At 52.6% G+C, this 20030-nt stretch overlaps 2 protein-coding genes across 24 annotated transcripts in view; one reads left to right on the top strand and one right to left on the bottom strand.

The window, feature by feature from the left end:
* Window positions 1-2099, bottom strand: part of STYXL1 (serine/threonine/tyrosine interacting like 1) — a 64634-nt gene extending 62535 nt beyond the window's left edge. For 4 of the 23 annotated variants that reach the window (XM_081819496.1, XM_081819495.1, XM_081819501.1 and 1 more), the window contains exon 1: window positions 1874-2054. The gene's annotated coding sequence lies outside the window, so the exon portion shown is untranslated. The other 19 variants (XM_081819505.1, XM_081819519.1, XM_081819514.1 and 16 more) reach the window with 9 other exon arrangements.
* On the top strand, window positions 2090-18818 carry MDH2 (malate dehydrogenase 2). The gene is made up of 9 exons (XM_006733907.3): window positions 2090-2306; window positions 8623-8791; window positions 10244-10327; window positions 10785-10894; window positions 12151-12276; window positions 15080-15157; window positions 16428-16527; window positions 16861-17012; window positions 18502-18818. Exons 1-9 carry the CDS (start codon window positions 2241-2243, stop codon window positions 18631-18633), a joined length of 1017 nt encoding a protein of 338 aa, XP_006733970.1. The 5' UTR covers window positions 2090-2240; the 3' UTR covers window positions 18634-18818.
* Window positions 18819-20030: the final 1212 nt, after the last annotated feature.

The raw sequence follows: 20030 nt of genomic DNA, 5'->3' as shown, positions 1-20030 counted from the left end.
CCTCTACAGGGATGCCTTCAGCCCTAGCCTGTCTTGGGCGTTCAATCCCACATTTCACGTTGGAGTAACTCCCCATCTGCCCACTGGTACTTCTATGTGGACGACTCACCATCACTTCCAACTCAACCCATCTAAATGGAGCTCTTTATCTTTTGCCTCCAGCCAGCTCTCCTTCCCCACAACCCCAAGTCCCCTGTTTCTGCACATATATACTTCTCTCAGCCTGATGTTCCTCATCCCTTGTATTCATTTCTTAAGCCCAGATAGGCATAGACTAATCAATTCTTTTCTTGAGACTGCTTCCTCATTGGCCCCATTCCCTCTATTTCTATGGCCACCATCATAACTCAGATCTTTGTCATCTCCTAAGATAGCCTCCTGAACAATTTCCCTGCCCTCCACATCTTTCCATTAGAAAACTTGGCACGCCAAGGTCAGTCCAATCTTCCTCATAGTGCCAGTGGCATCATAAAAACCCCTGATAAACACTTGCTGCCCAAGGAATAAAATACAAACTTTGCAGCGAACATTCAGAGGTCCTGCACAATCTGGTTTTTTGCAACCTGCTTTTCCCAGCCTTATCTAAAACTATTCAACTCTTCCAAAACTCAGAGACCCACTCTCAACCTGGTGACGTGGCTGGACAATAAAGACTCAGAGATAAGAGACCTATCTGACCACAAGGAACTCTCAGTTCTAGTGGTAAGATACAGGGGTAATGAACAAGAGAACAGTTAGTGATAAGATAAAGGACACTGCTCATCTGCATGTCCCCAACTCCAAAATTCTGGAGAGGATCTATTCAACATCTGTAGACTTAGGCTTTTCTACCCCCAGGTTTCACTTTGGGCTCTTCTTTCTCATCTAAAACTTGAACTCCCATGCCCAGGCAAGGATCTCTCCCTCCTCTGGAGTTGAATGGTCCCACTGAGTAACTCCTTCCTGAATGTGTATCCTCCTACATGTCTCATCCTGACGTCCTTCTCAAATGGCCCCCACCCCGAATGTGGGTTAGATGCATCTCCTCTGTTCCCACCACACCTCATAACTTTCCTAGTGTTGCCCCTGTCATGCTGCCTGCAATACACCTGTCTCCCCCAGTAGACTCAGCTCCTTAAAAGGCAGAAAATGGGCAGATCTTGTTACACCAACAACTGCTGCACATCTATCTGTCCCACTTGACTGAACTTTTTGAGGAATTCTATATACCCAGAAAATAGTTGGGGGTGGGGGGGAACGAAGCTTCTAATTCAACTCACAAATTTAAATGATAAATTTAAATTCCTTGGGAGCAAGAACCGTATCTTTACTTTCTGTCTGGACAAACTCAACAAATCCACTTAACTGGGCTCAGCCACAGTTTCTTCGTACCTACAGCAGCAACAATGTAGCCGTGTTCATAGCATTGCTGCGGAGACCTGAGGATTAGGGATCGGGTGCCATGCAAGTTACCACCTGGATACCAGTTTCCTCGTCTGTAACACGGGGCTGCTTTCCTGTAAACTCGTAGAACAGAGCCTCGCCCACTGTGCTGCGTCTGCCATTCTCAATGGCGGTGTCTGTGAAGGTCCTGTGCACCTTGAGGGACGAGGGCACTGGCCGGTGGGCAGCGTGGGGGGGGGGGGGAGGTAGGGCGCTATGCATTGAAGTGACTGATCAGAGAAGACCCCATCCCCCCACCCCACCCCCAGGACTCAGCCTTCTCTCCCCACTTCCCTTTCCAGAGCTTTCCGGAGCTCGGAGCCCCTCCTGCTTCCAGGAGTAGGAGGGGTGGTTTTGGCTGAGGTCTAGGGCCCGGACCGCACCCACTCCGCCGGGCCTGCAGCGCGACCTTGACCTGTCTCCTTGTCAGAGCGTCTGTCTGGGGCCCCACCTGGAAGTGGCTCCTCTAAGGCTCTTCCAGCCTAAATCCCGTCCTCTTCCACCTCTGTGGTGCGGACTCTCCCTCCCACTCGCGACCGCGTCTCCCCCACCTGCCGCACGGAACGCGAGACACGCTACGACCCCGCCCGGACTGCGCTCCCTGCGCGCAGGAAGCGACCCCCCGACTTCCTCCCTCCACAGCCCAGATGGACGTGCTGCCGCGAGATCTGGGAGGGGGGTGGGGCCGGAAGCCGGGCCACTCTCGCGAGGCCGGGCACAGGGGAGCCGGGAGGCCCTGTGCGGTGTGGAGGTCGTTGGTGTCACCTGCCAGCCGCCTGCACCTTCTCCTGCCGTTCCGGTCCCCGCCCGCTCCAACTATGTTCTCCGCGCTCGCCCGCCCTGCGGGCGCCGCTCTCCGCCGCAGCTTCAGCACCTCGGCCCAGGTAGGCCCGACGAGGGGCTACCTGCAGGCGGAGGCCCCCCCGGCCGGGGCCACGTGGGTTCTGGGCTCGCGAGCAGCCCTGATCCCCGGGCTAGCCTAGACCGCAGGGTCGTCCGGTACCGACCCGCGCCTGTGGCGCCCTGGGCCGGCCGGGATACTGGAAGGGACGTGCCGAAAGAAAGCCCGGTAGCGGGGGGTGGGGGGGAGGCCCCCCCAGCTCTTTCCCCCGGACCCCCAGAGAGCCTCCACTTGGTCTACACAACTTCAAGGTTGAGAAGCTTTGGCTGTAGGGCCGAAAATAATTTATGCTTGTAGGCAACTTTCTGTAGTACTTGAAGCGACTGACCTTGTTCTTGTAGCATCCGTACAAATAACGTGTAAGTATTAACTCCATAGTGCAGGCAGACTGAGATACCGAGGGTAGGGAACTGGTCCAAGGTTACAGTCATTTGTCCAGAGAGTTAAAAGTCCGCTCTCCTGCCCGCTGTCAGTGGGTTTTGGATCATCAAGCCTTCCCTCTAAGAACGTAAAGACGCTGCCGCCTCTTCAGGACCCTTTTGAAGGATCCTGCTTGCTGTGGGCGAACTGGGCCTGCCCCCAGGTGTGGTGACTGTGCAGGGCTTGGTTTGGTAGTGCTTAAGCCTAAGCTATTTTTAGTCATCTTCAAGGATGGTGGTTCTCTAACTCCGGTGTGTGTTAGAATCACCTGGAAGCTAATGAAGGACGGGCCAGGGTGCATTGAGGGAGGGTAGGACCTGCAGCTTTTGTATGTTTACCAGGTGCCCCAGGTGATTCTAATATAACTAAAGTTTGAGAACCCAGGAGATGCCCACATTGCCTCTTTATTGCACCCAAGAGGGAGTTGATGAGTAAAGGAGATTCCAGATTTCTGCTTTAGCTTCTGTCCTTCAGATCAGTTTCTTGTGCATTCAGTTCATTTGAAAAATAAGTACACAAGTAAGAGTATTGAGTATCCATGCTCGCCAAGATCTGTGGTGGGTGCTGCAGGAGATACCAAGATGAACAAGGGGTGGTACTTGAGATAGGCCCCAAGTGAGTAAACTTAGGGCAGATGGAGGTGCTGAAGACTGATGCTGAGGAGTGGGGGAAGGGAACTGAACTCGGGTAAGACTGTGAGATTTGCTGAGGGACAGTTGGATGAGGGGTACCAGAATGAAGCACACGAAGACTTTGGGCTTTGAAATTGCTGAGATGAGAAAGGCTGCTGGAAGAGAGTGGATTTGGGTAGGGGGAGGATATCAGGAGTTCAGTTTGAGATGTTGAATTTAAAATGCATATGGAACATACAAGTGGTGATACTGGAAGGCACTAGAGTAAGTGAGAATGATGAGCTTGAGTGAAGTAGGTACATTGGTCTAGAGACTTTGGATCCTGTATCTTTTTTTTTTAAGAGTGTGGGGGAGAGGGAGAGAGAGAATCTCAAGCAGACCCCATGCCCATCGCTGAGCCTGGGGCTCGATCCCACAACCCTGAGATCACGACCCAAGCGGAAATCAAGAGGCTTAAATGACTGAACCACCCAGGTGCTCCTGGATCCTTAACAACAAAAATGTATCGGGGCGCCTGGGTGGCTCAGTTGTTAAGCATCTGCCTTCGGCTCAGGTCATGATCCCAGGGTCCTGGGATCGAGCCCCGCATCGGGCTCCCTGCTCGGCGGGAAGCCTGCTTCTCCCTCCCCCACTCCCCCTGCTGTATTCCCTCTCTCGCTGTCTCTCTCTCTCTCAAATAAATAAAAAATCTTAAAAAAAAATGTATCAGGAACACAGCCTCAATATATTTATTTCTGCAGTTATATACTAATATGTATGTTATAACGCAAAAAACAGAACTTTAGAAACAAACCACAGTAGGGGCGCCTGGGTGGTTCAGTTGGTTAAGCGACTGCCTTCGGCTCAGGTCATGATCCTGGAGTCCCGGGATCGAGTCCCGCATCTGGCTCCCTGCTCGGCGGGGAGTCTGCTTCTCCCTCTGACCCTCCCCCATCTCATGCTCTCTCTCTCGTTCTCTCTCTCAAATAAATAAATAAATAAAATCTTTAAAAAACAAAACAACAAAAAAAAAACAAACCATAGTAGACATATTATAAAGCAAACTTACAAATGAAGGAAGTGTTACCCATTTGCAAAAGTTGCTGAGCATGTGTGCTGCTAACAACCACTCCTCAATGCAGAAAAGATGAGCAAGTTTGGAAATTGGTCTTCTGCAAAGAGATCATGAGTTCATCTCTGCAATACCACAGATTCATTCTACATTGTAAAGATTCCACCACTGAAGGACTGTATTTTTTTTTTTTTTTTTTTTAAAGATTGTATTTATTTATTTGACAGAGAGAGACACAGCGAGAGAGGGAACACAGGCAGGGGGAGTGGGAGAGGGAGAAGCAGGCTCCCCGCCGAGCAGGGAGCCCGATGCGGGGCTCGATCCCAGGACCCCGGGACCATGACCTGAGCCGAAGGCAGACGCTTAACGACTGAGCCACCCAGGCGCCCCTGAAGGACTGTATTTTATACATATTAACTAAATTGATGAAACTTTGTAATATACAAATAATGACATCACCTCAACACTGAAAGCAACAGAATGAGTGAGGAGGTCATCTTATGTATCATAAGGGACTGATTCACTTAAAGACCCTAGTGAGGGCATCAGGTCAGTTCCTTTCTTTCCTTCCTTTTCCTTCCTTCCTTCTTCCTTTTTTCTTTTCTATTTTCAAGTAATTCTACACCCAGTGTGGGCTCTACAGTGGAACCACTGCCCTTGTCAGCCTTGGAAGCCAGTCTGAGTAATTTGGGCATGAGGGACTTCAAGGAGATTCTTGAGTAAGGCAGTGAAATGATCAAAAGTTAATTTTCAGAAGGATGGTTTTGAGGTGGAGCTGAGGGCCTAGGGTAGATAATAGAATGGGAATGGAAGGTGGGGGGAAGGTTGGGAAGATGTTTGAGATGCCAAGTCCTCCAAGTCCTAACTGGGTGTCTCTAATAAGGGAAGAGGCAGGAAGTGGTTCTAAGGGTTTGAATTTGGGAGAACACGGGTACTATTTGGGAACAGGGTGGGAGAAGTAGAAAGCATACATTTATTTAGACAGTTGGGCTTATGGGACCATTGGAATGCCTAACAGAGCTGGGAATGTGGGAGTTGGAATTGGAGGTCCCTAGGAGTAGAGACAAGATGTGAGAGTGATTGACTGAAGATCGAGAAGTGGATGAGATTGCCAGACCTCAATTTTGGGTTGATCTGGCTAGTTCCCTTTTCTGGGAAGTCAAGGGTCCCCCTTTACAGCACCAATTTAAAAAAATAAATAAATAAAACTGAAGATTTTTAGTTGTATGTGCTTTTGGGGTTTACTTTTCTTAAGCAGATGACACACTGTGGGTTTTGTTTGGGCTTTGGTTTCGGGGTTTGCTAACCAAAGTCCATTATTCCTAGTGGCCGTTGCTGTAGAATACGATCTGCAGTGAGAGTATAGGGACCCAAAGCAGATGGCTCTGCCTGAGAGGACCACATATGGTGCTTCAGGTTCTTGTCCCTGCTATTAGTTTGTCTCCTTCCTTGGCAGCTGCCTGCTGGCCCAGAATAGGCTCCCCTTCTCATTTGTAAGGTTAGAGTAGAAATAAGCTCACTGAGGAGTTTTGTTTAGGCCTTGAGTGAGCCCTAGTGGGGAAGGGTACTTTTTGTATAATGAGGCTTGTATCCTACTTCGTCATTTGCTATCTTTTGGGGCCCAGGTATATTACAATTTCTGTGCCTTAGTTCCTCATATGTAAAGTGAGTCCGTTAATATTACTTAATGGAGTTCTGAGAATCAGATAAGGAAAGTCGTAGTTCAGTATCAGCCCCAGGGTGGACCTGATAAATGGCCCGCGGCTACCATTTTGCTGGCGTTCCCAGTAGATGAGGTTGCTGGATGGTGGGAGTTTCAGGTGAAGTCCTATATAATAAATTCTGTCCCTCGTGGGAAAGGTTACCAAGAGGCAGTCATTGACTTAGTTGTTGGAAATGGCTGGGGTGGGGGTGGCCGTAAGTCCCATTTGGTCATCATCCTTCACAGACTCCTCTTCCTCCTTAAATGCTGGTGTTCACAGGGCTCTGTCCCTAGTGCTCCTGTCACTGTGTTCCCTTTTGTGTTTTGTCCACATCTGGGGCTACCATTAATCTCAGTGCAGATGCATAGGGCCTTCAGACCAAGCCTTTAGCCTACTGGGCACGTGTGTGTCTGGATGTTTCAAGGGGCTCAAACTCGGCATGCAAAACAGAACTCATTATTTTTTTCTCCCAAACCCCTTACCTCTCCTCAGTTCCCTCTCTTGCTTAAAGGCAATGTTGTCTACTCAAGCCGGCAAGTTGTCATGCCAGGTTCCTCCCTCCACTCACCATCTAGATGGAAGGGGAGGGGAGGTGACTGAATCCCTTGTAGCCCGCCCATCCTTCTTGCTTGCCTAGATCCCAACCTTGAGTCATGCTTGGACTATTGCAGTAGTCTCCCTGCCTCCATTCTTGGATATTTCCAGGCCATCTTCCATTCTGCTTCATGTCTTTTTAAAAACACAGTTCTGGACATGTTTTCCCCAGCTTCTAAGACCTTTCACCGATTCCCCATTGCCCAGAAGGCCAGATAGACTCTGCTAGGCTCTCAGCTTTGTCCCTGCCTTCTTTCTTCTTCCACATGCGTCCAGCAATGCCCAAGCCCTAGAGGACTGCTTCCCTTCACTAGGCCGTACTCCACAGCTCCTCCCCCTAGCATCCATCTGGTAAACTGCTGCTCCTCCTTCAAAACCCCCTCACGCTTAATTCTCTCCTAGTGTCTACCTCCGTGGCACTTGTCACACTAGATGCTGTTTATTCGGTTTGCACGCCTTTCGGTGTGCAGGTCTTGTCATTGGTGCTAGCCGGTCAGTCTGGCGTGTGGCAGGTAGGAGGTCCATGCCTATTGAATTGGAGGTGAGCCTTAAAGATGAATAAGCAGCCCCTTTGGAAGACAGTCTGGCACTTTCTCAAAGATTAAATGTGGAGTTGCCGCGTGACTCCTCAATCCCACTCCTTGGTATAAGAATAAGAAGGGGATTAAGTGATGCCAGTCTAGATGTACTTAGCTCTGAAGTAGCTGTCGGAGGTCAAGTCTTTTGACTTCTAGCTCCAGCCTTCTAGGTGCTAGCAAGGCAGTCGAGTCTCTCAACTGTATCACTTTTTAACTCTTCCCTGCAGCTGACATGCCCAGAGCCACCTGCTGCTTGTTCTGCCTGGCTTGGTGTGGAGCAGTAGTGATTCTCAGACTTCGGCTGCTGCCAGAGTCACCCAGAAATGGTTGGCTATACAGAGGCCTGAGCCCTGTCCTACTTCGAGGAGCCTGGCCCTCTGTGGGCTTTGTTAGTCCGGCGGCGGGTAATCCTCAGAGACCCCGAAGTGTGGGGCACAGGCGCCTGAGGCTGCAGATCTGACTTAACTGCTAGGGAGGGAGCCTTTCGAAACACACATCCCTCCTGATGCTGCGTGCCCCCTCCCCCATCAGCTCCTTTCCCTTGTCCCCTCCAGAGCCAGCAGGGCTCTTCCCCATTCTGCTTCCCCACGTACAGTGAACGGCCTGTTGGTGAGTGCTCAGTATGTGTTTGTTTATAGTTAAAACTGCAGGTTGAGGGGCAGTTGCCTGAGTAGAACTTGTTCATCTTTCGGGGGGTGTTTGCAGTAGGATCCCGACTGTCACAACATCTGTGGACATAAGTTCCCTGTTTCCCGGAGATAAGCCTCTACGCTTCAGAAGAAAACCGGACCTTTGGACTGGTAGAAATTCGACGCTGGTGTCTCATTTGGCACCACAGCAATAAAAGAGACCCAGTGCAGTATTTTATAGGCTATCACGTGACTACTTCTAATACCGATTCTGTATTTTTTTTTTAAAGATTTTATTTATTTATTTGAGAGAGAATGAGAGACAGCACGAGAGGGAAGAGGGCAGAGGGAGAAGCAGACCCCCTGCTGAGCAGGGAGCCCGATGCGGGACTCGATCCCGGGACTCCAGGATCATGACCTGAGCCGAAGGCAGTCGCTTAACCAACTGAGCCACCCAGGCGCCCTCTGTATTTTCTTTTTTAATATTTTTATTTATTTATTTGAGAGAGAGCATGAGAGGGGGGAGGGTCAGAGGGAGAAGCAGACTCCCTACCGAGCAGGGAGCCCGATGTGGGACTCGATCCCGGGACTCCAGGATCATGACCTGAGCCGAAGGCAGTTGCCTAACCAACTGAGCCACCCAGGCGTCCCCCGATTCTGTATTAAGAGTCCTTTCTCTGTGCCTCTTTTAGAACAATGCGAAAGTAGCCGTGCTAGGGGCTTCCGGAGGAATCGGGCAGCCCCTTGCGCTTCTCCTCAAGAACAGTCCCTTGGTGAGCCGCCTGACCCTCTACGATATTGCTCATACGCCCGGAGTGGCCGCCGATCTGAGCCACATTGAGACCAGAGCAACCGTGAAAGGTACTGGACACGCTGAGCCTGGAGACTTTGCTTCCCTTCTCCCCAGTAGACCAGGGTCCAAGCGATAGAACACGGTTCTTCAGTGAAAGTAGATCAGAGACTCGGGGTTTCCACGTGCATCGTAGAACTGAATTGACAAGTGACTACGTCTTTTTGGACTTGAGCCTGTAAAAAATTTAAATAGCAGCATCTTTCAGAAAAACAAAGGTGATCTAATCTTCCCATTTTTAATTTTTTTCTCATTTGAAAAGTAATAGGATGGGGACTTTTGGGGACTTCTGGAGATTGGGGGGCAGTAGGAATGCTGTACCCCCGGGGCTGCAGGTTGGCTTCCCGTGCCCTGGGCCAGCCCTCCCGCCACCCTAGGCTCCTCTGCCAGGTTCCCAAAAGCACGGCCTCCTTAGGGAGATCTGCTCTTCCTGTCAGGCAAATGGGTGTATGTCATCCAAGAAGTAATTCGTCGTCATACATATCATATATCCTGGTTATCTTGCCTTTACTTTATAGCAGTATCTACCCATGTCCCCAAATTCTTGGTTAAGTCATTTCTAAAGCAGTACTGTAATTTACCATTTGTTTAGTTTACTACCTATACTGTTGGCCACTGAGCAGTTTCCTATTTTGCTCTACTCTAAATTCAAATACATAAGCCGTGACGAACATCTTCCTCCTTACATCTTGTTTCCTAGAAGCCAGAAGTCGAATCAGTAGGTATGACTGTAAAGTCCCAAATTGCGGTCCAGAAAGGTGGTAGTAATTTCTGTCTCTGCTGGCCATGCGTGGGAATGCCCTGCGTGATGGTGTTCACATGTGTCCTCAGCCAGTGGGCACAGCTCGGGAGGTCGGTTGTCAGCTCAGACGTTTTTGTGCCTTCCGTAATCTCTGAATTTGTTGGCTCGTTTTCTTTTGGAGCTTCTGAAAGCTCCTGCAATAAGGGAAAAGTCCAAATCAAAGCAAATTTTGGTCATCAGAGCAAATTTCCCTTGCAGCCTTTGAAAATGGACCTTTTTTTCCCCTCAGATGATAGAAATAAACAAGAGATACCAATACTTAGAGTCAGTCCTTCTTTATCAGCACCACGATTTTCTCACGTGGCTTTCAGTGTGTCTTCAGATCTGACCCTGAGATGGAGCTTTTGTTAGGACGCCCGGGTGGTTGCGGGGAGGAATAAGCAGCTCTTGGAACTGGGAGCCAGGAAGGCCTTACAGATGCTAGCGGGTCCGAAAAAGACAAACAGCTGAACTTGGGTGGGGGGGGGGTGGCTAGACGGTTGATCCATTCCACGGGGGTGGGACCCAGGCAGTCGGAGGCTGGAGGAAAGTGGCGTGAAAGGCGGCTGGAACAGTCAGACCCAGTGGGGGCCGTCTTCCCCTGGCTCCGTCCCCACAGCCGTGCTCGCCTCTGCAGATCAGAAAAGGTGAACTTGCTCTCTCCTGGGGTGGGGGTGTCTAGGCTACCTCGGACCTGAGCAGCTGCCGGATTGCCTGAAAGGCTGCGATGTGGTGGTTATTCCAGCAGGAGTCCCGAGAAAACCAGGTGTGTGTTTGGAAGCCTTGCCTCGCATATCCCTGGCAGTCAGGTGGGGACGTGGTTTTCCGTTACAGTGGATCGAGTCAGCGTCTCCGTGGCAGAGAAGAATTCCAGAGGCTCCCCAGTCCCTGTGGGATAGAGAGGCCTCCCTTTCTTGGCCCGGCACGTGTCTGCCGTGTCTGTGCCCTGCCCGGTCTCATGTTCCTATGCATGCAGTCTGCCCGGAGTGCCCTTCCTCCACCTGCTGCTCAGGAGCTCTTGCTGATCCTTGAGGATCCTCCTCAGATACCTCCCTCCCTGAGCCCCCTCCCCGCCTTCCATCCCCTCCACTTGTCACACTAGGTTGTTTTTCCTACAAGATAGATTGGCTTGGAACAGGTATAATGTTCGGTTTCCCTGTAACAACTGACACACAGCACTGGGCGGTTCATTTGGTGCCTTGTGAACATCTTGGATTTCTCAGGCATGACCCGGGATGACCTGTTCAACACCAATGCCTCCATTGTGGCCACCCTGTCTGCTGCCTGCGCCCAGCACTGCCCCGAGGCCATGATCTGCGTCATTTCCAATCCGGTGAGTGCCGCCGGCAGGTGGGCCGCTAATGCCGTGCCAGGAGCCCGCAGTGAGCAGGAGGTGGAGGTGCTTGCAGGGCCCAAAATCCGATTAAGGGGCAGCAGCGGGCGCGCGGGATGAACTAAGTGTGAATTCCAGCCTGGTTTTCCCACCACTCATGGGCCTTTGGGCAAATCACTCAAGTCACTTCCCCTCTTTGTGTCCGTTTCTCCACCTGCAAAGTCCATTCTTGAGGCTCCGTTCAGCCCTGATTGTGGTGGCCCATTAACCTCTTTTACCCTGTTCTGCTCGGGGTTTGCGGTTCCTGGTTCCCCATCAGGCTTGCTCAGCCACCCCGGGCCCTGCTCCTGGGGTTTTGTGGGGAGCTTCTCCTTTGATTCCCGAGAGCACACATGCCGTACCCACACATGCAGCCCCCACGCCTCCCCAGCAGTCCCTTGGGTTGCATTGGCCCGCAGCGCACTCTGTGGCTCCTTCCCGGGTGAAGCCGGCCTCTGAGGCTCAGGTCCTGGGTGGAAATGCAGTGACAGTGATGTTGACTGGGGGCCGTGCCCACCGATCCACGCCCGGGGCTTGTCCCCAGGGCCTCTGAGGAGCCGATCCCCAACTAGCTCACCCTCCTCGGGGCAACCGGTCTGCAGTAGGGAGCAGTCACCGCTTTTGCTGGGACGCTAACCTAGCGCTTAACGTAAATCCTGCGGTGGGCTTGCATCTTTATTATGCTCTCTCTGTGCACCAGGCACTGTGTCAGCGCTCGCTGTCTATTAAGTCCCATAATCTTCACGGCCTCGGGAGGTGGTTGTCTCTGCCGTGAGGAAACCAGTTGCCCAGGCTTACCTTGCAGAGTGGCCAAGCTGGGACTTGACCCGAGGCGTTCTGAGGTTTTGGCCCCGCGCAGTGCTCTGCTTTGTTCAGGTGTCGGCCCCAGTGGGAGCGGGAGGTGTCCTGTGGAGTCAGCCTCACTGTTAGGTTGACAGCCGGAAGGTCGCATGCACATCTGAGCCATGGACCCCGGGGGCCCCTACGGGGAGGAGCACCTGCCGCCACGAAGGGTTCTTTGTGGGGGGTGGGGGGAGTAGGAAGTCAGCCCACAGTGACCTGTTCCACCACGAGGGCAGCTTGCCTGTAAACAAAGTTACCGGGGCAGTTTGGCCCCTTAGGACTTGCTAGTGGTCTGGGGAAGAGATGTTTCTGTCTGTGGCATGTCTCTTCTCTCAGGATGAGGGCAAGTTACACCTCTCTCTTGCATTTGCCAGGTGAACTCCACCATCCCGATCGCAACGGAAGTTTTCAAGAAACACGGAGTCTACAACCCCAATAAAATCTTCGGGGTGACGACCCTGGACATTGTCAGAGCCAATACTTTCATTGCGGAACTGAAGGTAAGGGACGCATCGGTGTTCTTCAGGCTCCCTTCCGGATGTCCTTGGCTGATCGGTGAGCATAGAAGACCAGGGGGTCTCCAGTGCTCTTGGGGCTGGCCCCCGTGGGGCAGAGTAGCTCTCAGGTTTCCTTGGGGGATCCACACAGACCCCTGCAGGTTTAACCGCAGCCAGCTGGAGTCTTGACTCTGCTCCCTCTCTGTCCTCCCTGGTGCATCGAGGGGCCGGGCTTTTTCCCAGACTTCCCGCTGCCTCAGCTGGGCTGTGCTAAGTTCCTTGCCTCTAAAAACTAGAACTAACAGGCTTTCCGTGCTAATGGTATCTGTCAAATGAATGATAAAATCGGCAAACATGAAGAATTTGGGAACATTCCTGAAGTCCTGAGATGTCAGGATCGTCGATCCTGGCACGGAGTTCTGACTGCGGTCACCTGCGGCTCGCTGGGCTGCTGACCGGGCCACTGGGCCCGTGCCTGGGGGGGCGGGGACCAGCGCCAGTGCTGGTGTCCTTAGCAGAACCACCTCTCTGGCCTGTGGAAGTGTCTTGAGGGGAAGCAAGGGGAGCCCTTCATCAGCCCGGGAGAGGCTTTCTGGGCCAGTGTTTGCTGGCTTGCAGATGAGGCGGCCTCTCTGAAGTAGGAACAGTTGTCCTGCACACATGAGACTGTTGGCCTTGATCGTATGCCCCGTGTGCCAGGCAGGTCCGCTTCTGGAGTGCGGTGCCCTGTCTTCCTTCATGCTGCGGCACGTCCTCAGCCCCTCTCCTGGGGGCGGGGCTCCCAGAGATCCAGAAGACAGACCAGGCCTTGGGATTCAAGAGCCAGTGGAATGTAAAAACCAGTCGGGCGTGGACATGGAGGGTAGTTGACTGACTCAGGACAGGCTTTCCGGAGGAGCTGGCATTCCCGCTGAGTCTGACCAAGGACAGCCCGGGAGGGTGGGGTTCGGGCCTCCTGAGGCTCGCAGCCCGGCTTCCTGGGAGCCACAGTGCTCATTCTCTTTGGGCTTTTGTGGTGCTCCCAAGCTCTTGGGGGCCAAAGCACGCCATCTCCCCCGGGCCCCTGGTCCTGCTGCAACACCCTAGCTGCACGTGGTGGCTGCACGTGGCTATGTAAATTACTTAGAATTACAGAAAATTAGAAATTTCGTGTCCTCCATTGCGCTGGCCACATTTCAGATGCTCGATAGCCACATGTGGCTCCTGTGTTCTCGCAGAAAGTTCTATGGGATGGTGCTGTCATAGCCTGGGAAGTTCTACTGTTTGAGGTGGAGGAAGGGGGATCTTGGCCCCTGGCAGATAACCTAGTGCTTGTCAAGCTTCAGTTAAGTGAATTGTCCTCTCCCTCAGGCTCTCTGGCATTCTGGAAAAATCCTGATTTGTATCAGGAATGAAAGTTGGCCCTTAAAGCGCTAGTGTCTGGAGCCTCCCTCAGTCCTCTCGGCCATCTTCCGCCCCTTTGCCACCTTCTCTTGGCTTTGCTGATGTGATTACATGTTCTTTACGGCCCCGGGCCTTCGCTCTTTCTGCTCCTTTTGCCTAGAATACACTTCCTTTGGCAAAGTCCTGCTGCTGCTTCTCAGATGAAGTTACATCTGTCCCAGAAAGCCTCTCCCAGGCTGATGAAGGGCTGCCCTTGCTTCCAAAGCCGCCCTGTGTGGCCGTCTCAGCACAGCAGCCGGGGACGTCACTTGTCTCTGTCTCGTAATCAACAGTGAGGGTCTCAAAAGCAGGGCCTCCTGCCTGTGTCCCTGGTGACTGGCACACTGCCTTGGCACGTAGGCGCCGCTGTGTGAGCTTCCTGCTCCGTGAACTTGGTCCTGTGGGCTCTGCCCCCCTCAACGCTGGGTCGCCCTTCCTGGGCAAGGCGCGTTCTTAACTTAGGGCTGCTCTCTTTAGCAGCTGCGGCATTTAGGGAAGGTAGCATCATTGGGGGACTGCTCACTTCCCTCCCTTAACTCCCACTGGATTCTTTTTTTTTTTTTGGACCATCTTAAGAAATACCTGGTCCAGGGGCGCCTGGGTGGCTCAGTTGGTTAAGCGTCTGCCTTCGGCTCAAGTCATGATCTCAGGGTCCTGGGATCGAGCCCCAAGTCGGGCTCCCTGCTCCTCAGGGAGCCTGCTTCTCCTCTCCCTCTGCCTGCCTCCCCCCTGCTTGTGCTCTCTGTCTCTCTCTCTCTGTCAAGTGAATAAATTTTAAAAATCTTAAAAAAAGAAAAAGAAACACCTGGTCCGCAGACTGGGGGTGTTGTGCCTCCAGTTTAACAAATGAATCAGCCTCTCCTATTAAGCCCTGACAAAGAACCATGGTGTTTTGACCCCTTACAGCTCAGTTTTATTCTGTCCTAATCACTGTGAATTGACAGACTTCTCACCCCCATGTTTTCTGGAATTGTTTTGAATTTTGCTCTACAGTGATGGGGAGGGAATTGGACTCATTCTTTGTGACCAAGTATGGGGACGTGAATCTGGGCTGGTGCATGGGGAATGACCTTAGCTCTGGGGAAGAGGACTGTCCTCTGAGGGACCAATGGGGGGACCCTACAAGGAGGCAGTTTTCTGCTCCCTGTAAAGGAAGACCCTCAAAGTGACCTCACCATGTGACACGGACTCCTCGCTGCGCCACTCCAACTGATGTTGGTGGGGCCATGGCAGGAGATCTGAACACAGCTGGACTCTGGTTTCTGTGGTTTCTTTGTTCTGACTTCTGTGGATTTTTTCCAGTATTGGTCCTTTAGGTGGATATGACATGGCTTATACTCAAAGAGCTTTAAAAATTAACAAAGCTTCATACTTTGGTGGCCAGGGTTTGGATCCCGCTCGAGTCAATGTTCCTGTCATTGGCGGCCATGCTGGGAAGACCATCATCCCCCTGATCTCCCAGGTAAGTGTGTCACCTTGCCAGGAAGCCGTGATACCGGGAACACCTTTAAGAGGTTCCACCTCGAGGTACGGAAGACAGACTGACAAAGAACTAAGCATCTGTCGTATTTTGAGAGAATTCCTGCTGTGGATATAGCCCCAGCCATTGTCGGGGGTGGGGGCGGTTCTTGAGTGGCCTGCAGGGCTGTGGTCAGGCTCCAGCACTTTGGGGTCCACACCTGTGGGAGTGAGTGTGGTCAGAAGGTGCTCACAGTGGCCAGCTCCCAGCACACAACGAAAACTGCTGCAGGAAACCACTGAATTCCTGGTTGGGTCAGAGCAGGTAAAGCTGCTTTGTTTAAAAATGAGTAGAGGGGCACCCGGCTGGCTCCATCGGTAGAGCTTACGACTCTTCATCTCAGCTCTGTGAGTTCGAGCCCCACGCTGGGTGTAGAGATTACTTAAAAATAAAATCTTTAAAAAAATAAATTTAAAAAAAAATGAGTAGAGACAAGGTGAACACCACTGAGAATGAGATATATTAAGTCAGTGTCCTAACCCCTGAGTATAATGCACTGAGGACACAAAATATTTGTGCTGTTCTTGCCAAAAGTGCATAACCCAATGAGAAAGGTATGAGGAAACCTTCTGTAAATCTAAAATGATGGACATTCTACAAAACGAGCTGTCAGTCCTCTTGACAAGTGTCCAGGAAGACAGGACTATTAGGAAACGGACTGAGGTGGGGTCCTGGGTGGGAACTGGGACAGGAAACGGACAGTAGTGTTGAAATGGGTGACATTTGAGTAAGGTCTGTAGTTAATGTATCGATGATAATTTCGTGGATCTTCATAATTGCACTGTGGCTATGTAAGATGCTAATAACATTGGGGTAAGCCGGGTGAGGGAAATCTTTGTGCTATTTTTACAACTTTTCTCTAAGTCTAAAATTAGTCCAAAATATTAAAAGTTCTTTAAAAATGAGTAGGGGCGGGGGGGGGGGTGGTAGGTTGGTGCCTGGCTGGGCACGCGACTCAATCTCAGGGTTGTGAGTTCAAGCCCCACATGGGGTGTGGAGCTCACTTTAAAAAGCGAGGGGGGGGTGGGCCGGTGGTAGGGGCCACCTACACCTCCCAACAAAGTTGACTTTTTCTTTAAAGCAGAGTTGGTCTTGGTTTCCCCTGTAGTGGCAGTGGCAGGGGAGGGGTCTGCCACGAGAGGGGGAGGACAGTGTGGGGTCTGGGAGTGGTGGCAGCACCTGCTCACGTGGTCCCTGTGGCTTTGGCCCGCAGTGCACTCCCAAGGTGGACCTTCCCCAGGACCAGCTAACAGCCATCACTGGGCGGATCCAAGAGGCCGGCACAGAGGTGGTGAAGGCCAAAGCTGGAGCAGGTGGGTTCTCGGGGGCAGCCCCCAGGTGAGGCCGTGCTGCAGTCCCCAGCTGAAGACCGGAAGGGCCCGGGAAGGCAGCGAATGCTCTTCTCGGCTTCCTGTACGTTCACGGGCTAAGCCAGCCTGGTGGCAGGGGGCAGCCCAGCTTTGTGGAGCGGAGTGGCGGTAGAGGTCCACGCCATTCACGAGTTTGCGAAATGAAGAGGTGACAACCTAAATTCTTCACAGCTGAAGCTGAAGGTTTTGCAGCTGCTTTATTTAGCCGGGAGGGCAGGCTTGCCCGGATCTTCCGGTCGCGGTGCTAGCTTGGCTGACCCACCTGTGTCCTCCTAGGCTCGGCCACCCTGTCCATGGCGTACGCCGGAGCCCGCTTTGTCTTCTCCCTTGTGGATGCGATGAACGGAAAGGAAGGAGTTGTGGAGTGTTCCTTCGTTAAGTCCCAAGAAGCAGACTGTGCCTATTTCTCCACCCCGTTACTGCTGGGGGTACGTATCCCAGAGGTTGGGGCTTGTGACGGTGGAAGCAGGTGCGTTCTCTATACTTAAGATGGGGAGCCCTGGCCTGTTTGCTCCATAATTCAGTTTTCCCCTGTGCAGTGACTGCGTCCCAGTGCCTGGGCTGTGCTGGGGGTTTTGAGGGTGGTCCCACGTCCCAGAAGTAAGAGCAGGAAGAAACCTCAAATGGGGTAGGAACCCTCCTTCCCCGTGGATCGGCCAGCTGGTCAGCGGCTGACTCGGCGTGTTTCTTGATGAAACGCTTGTTCCACCTCAAGGCAGCCGTGGACAGTTCTGAAGGAGAGGCCTCCCTCCACCAGCCCGCGTGCTGTACCCTCTGGCTCGTACTTGTTCCTTCTTGTCCCGACCTCAGGCCCGCTGAGCCGGATTCCTCTTCCAGGGAGGCCCGGAGACAGGTCACTGAGCTGTGAGATTTTCCTGGTTTTCTTCCTGGAGCGTGCTGTAGGTTGTCCGCTTGAAGTGGTGGCGTCTAGGACGGAGGCCATCCCGTCACAGTGCTTGGCTTCGGCCAGGCTGTTTTGGAGGCAGCTGTCCAGTCTGGTGACTCTTCCTGAGTGTTCGGGGAGCAGACACCGCTAGGTCTCACTCACACACCGTCCAGCCAGCTTTCCATTTCTGATGTGCAGGCAGCCGCTGTCATCAGACAGAGGGGTGGTTGCCTTCATCTCCTGCCCCGAATGAAACAGTTTGGCGATGTGCCGGGCCACCCAGAGGCCCTTCCCATAGATGCCTGATGTCCAAAGATCCCTGAGATGTGGCCCCGGGCCTCGGGGACACCGTGTGGTGGAGAGACAGGCACTATTCCGGGACCGGGGCGGCGCGGGTGTGTGCGGTTGGCAGGCCCTACAGGCCCTGGGATCAGGGAGGGCTCTCCGGGGAGGCGGCCCGGAAGCCGAGGCTGCAGGTGCAGACACACGGGCTCAGCCGTGGGGGTGACACAGTGACACACCTGTTTTCCTGATGTCTCCCGTCTCCCTACTTGATTACATTGGACTTGGGTGGATATTACCAACCTAGCAAAAGACAGGAACCCAAAAGTATGGTCCGTGTCGAGGAGAATGACATTCAGTGCTGCTAAGGATTGAGTGCTCCATGTGCCAAGCCGCCCACGGGTGTTCTCATGGCCTCCTTTGGGGTGGATAGTACGCCCGCCCGGTTTCTAGATAAAGAAACAGCCTTGGCCGAGGTGCACACGGAGTGAGTGTCAGGGTCTGGATCCCAGCCGGGGGGCGGTCTGCCTGAAACCCAGACTCCAGGCACAGCTCACGCCGTCCCGGCTGGCCGGGCTCCCTCAGCAAGCTGCCCCCGGCGGGTGGGCCGGGCAGGGTCATGAAGTTACACGTCAGGTTTTCCTTAACAGCCTCGTTCATGGAAACCTGTTGTAAAACTTAAGTATTATTTTCAATGATCCTTCTTAAATTTTAAATTGTCCAATTTTACCCCCTGCCGTCTCCTCCAGAAAAAGGGCATTGAGAAGAATCTAGGCATCGGCAAGATCTCCTCTTTCGAAGAGAAGATGATAGCGGAAGCCATCCCCGAGCTGAAGGCCTCCATCAAGAAGGGAGAGGAGTTCGTGAAGAACATGAAATGAGGAGGGCAGCCAGCGAGCAGTCCGTTTCCCTAACTTACGAAGGCATCATGTCCCTGTAAAGCCATCTCCTACCTCCTGTGTTTGGGTTGCGTTAACCACGAGTGTCATGTTAGCGTCGCCATCCCTTCCAAATCGCCGGTCTGTCTGTGGGTGCATCAATAAAAGCAGGCTTTGATTTTCTTTTTCAGGGTCTCGGCAAATGTGCTTTCTTCCCCGTTCGAGCTGGCTTCAGAGGGCCTGCCTGTCTGGCGTCTCCATCGTGAATCAGAACGAGATGTTATTTAAATATCAGGCTGACGCATGATGGTTTCATCAGTAGCTTCGACAAAGTCTGAAAAATGTATCGGTAGCTGTTCCTCCCAACCCTCCTCTGCACCATTGCCTCCCTCGGCTCCGTGTCCTCAGTGTCCCGGGGTGACAGTTGGTGGCACATGCCCAGCCGCCGTTTTCGGTCCCCGGCTCCTCCCATGTGGTGGTTTCTGGCTCAGCCGACAGCTCTGTCTTCTACATCGGAGCTGCCTCGTCCAACCTCTGTCCCGCTCCAAATCTCCTCCTCCCAGACGGGGGCCACCCTAGGCCAGAACTGTGAAGGCTGGAGCGGGGGCTGAAATGCAGCACCAGCTGCCGGGCAGCATGGGGGACGCAGGAGGGCTGGCTTCGTGGCTCCAGCACGACCTAAACGGGAAGTTGGTTGTATTCTCTGGGCTTAGGGTAAATGTGGGGAATTAGAGCAGGACCTGTTCCCGTTAGTGTCTGGCGTATTCCATTCCTTGGAAAGGGAAACTGAGAGCCCTGTGCCTGAGAAGGAACTTGGTGGCCGCAAGTGATGACCTTGCAGTGACCGGGTGAAAGGGCAGGTGGGGGCGGAGCTCTGCCCTGGGCGGGACACTCCTCAATCTACAGCAGCTTTTCCTTAAAACTAAAATGGGTGTTATCATTATGATATCATTGTTTTCTTATAAGAGTAATAGGCGTCCACTGTTTAAAACCTAAAATGTGGGGCGCCTGGGTGGCTCAGTCCGTTAAGCGTCTGCCTTCGGCTCAGGTCATGATCCCGGGGTCCTGGGATCGAGCCCCGCATCGGGCTCCCTGCTCAGTGGGGAGCCTGCTTCTCCCTCTCCCTCTGCTGCTCCCCCTGCTTGTTCTGTCTATAAATAAGTAAAATCTTAAAAAATAATAATTAAAAAATAAAAATAAAAAACCTAAATAAAATGTAGCCAAAACATAAAGGAAAATAATCACGGGTGATGGTATTTCTCCTCTTTCGTTTATTTTGAAAGTTGAGATAGGGCCTCATGTGTCATTTTGTAGCCTGCTCTTCTGGTGAAACACCACCCCGCCCCCCGGGTCTAGTTGCTTTAAAGCCATTTTCTGTGTCATCATTGTCTTCCCCCCCC

This window comes from Leptonychotes weddellii, chromosome 5 (assembly GCF_054177405.1).
Source record: "Leptonychotes weddellii isolate Sample4059 chromosome 5, ASM5417740v2, whole genome shotgun sequence".
In the NCBI taxonomy this organism is placed as follows: domain Eukaryota; kingdom Metazoa; phylum Chordata; class Mammalia; order Carnivora; family Phocidae; genus Leptonychotes; species Leptonychotes weddellii.
This window is presented reverse-complemented; position numbering and strand designations above follow the sequence as displayed.

What these genes read in the sequence shown, in the direction of transcription:
- MDH2 (XM_006733907.3), top strand. Translation starts at nt 2,241, where the DNA reads ATGTTCTCCGCGCTCGCCCGCCCTGCGGGCGCCGCTCTCCGCCGCAGC. An exon ending in CTTTCATTGCGGAACTGAAG is followed by an intron (nt 12,277 to 15,079) that starts GTAAGGGACGCA and finishes TTTGGTGGCCAG; the next exon opens with GGTTTGGATCCCGCTCGAGT. An exon ending in TCATCCCCCTGATCTCCCAG is followed by an intron (nt 15,158 to 16,427) that starts GTAAGTGTGTCA and finishes TTTGGCCCGCAG; the next exon opens with TGCACTCCCAAGGTGGACCT.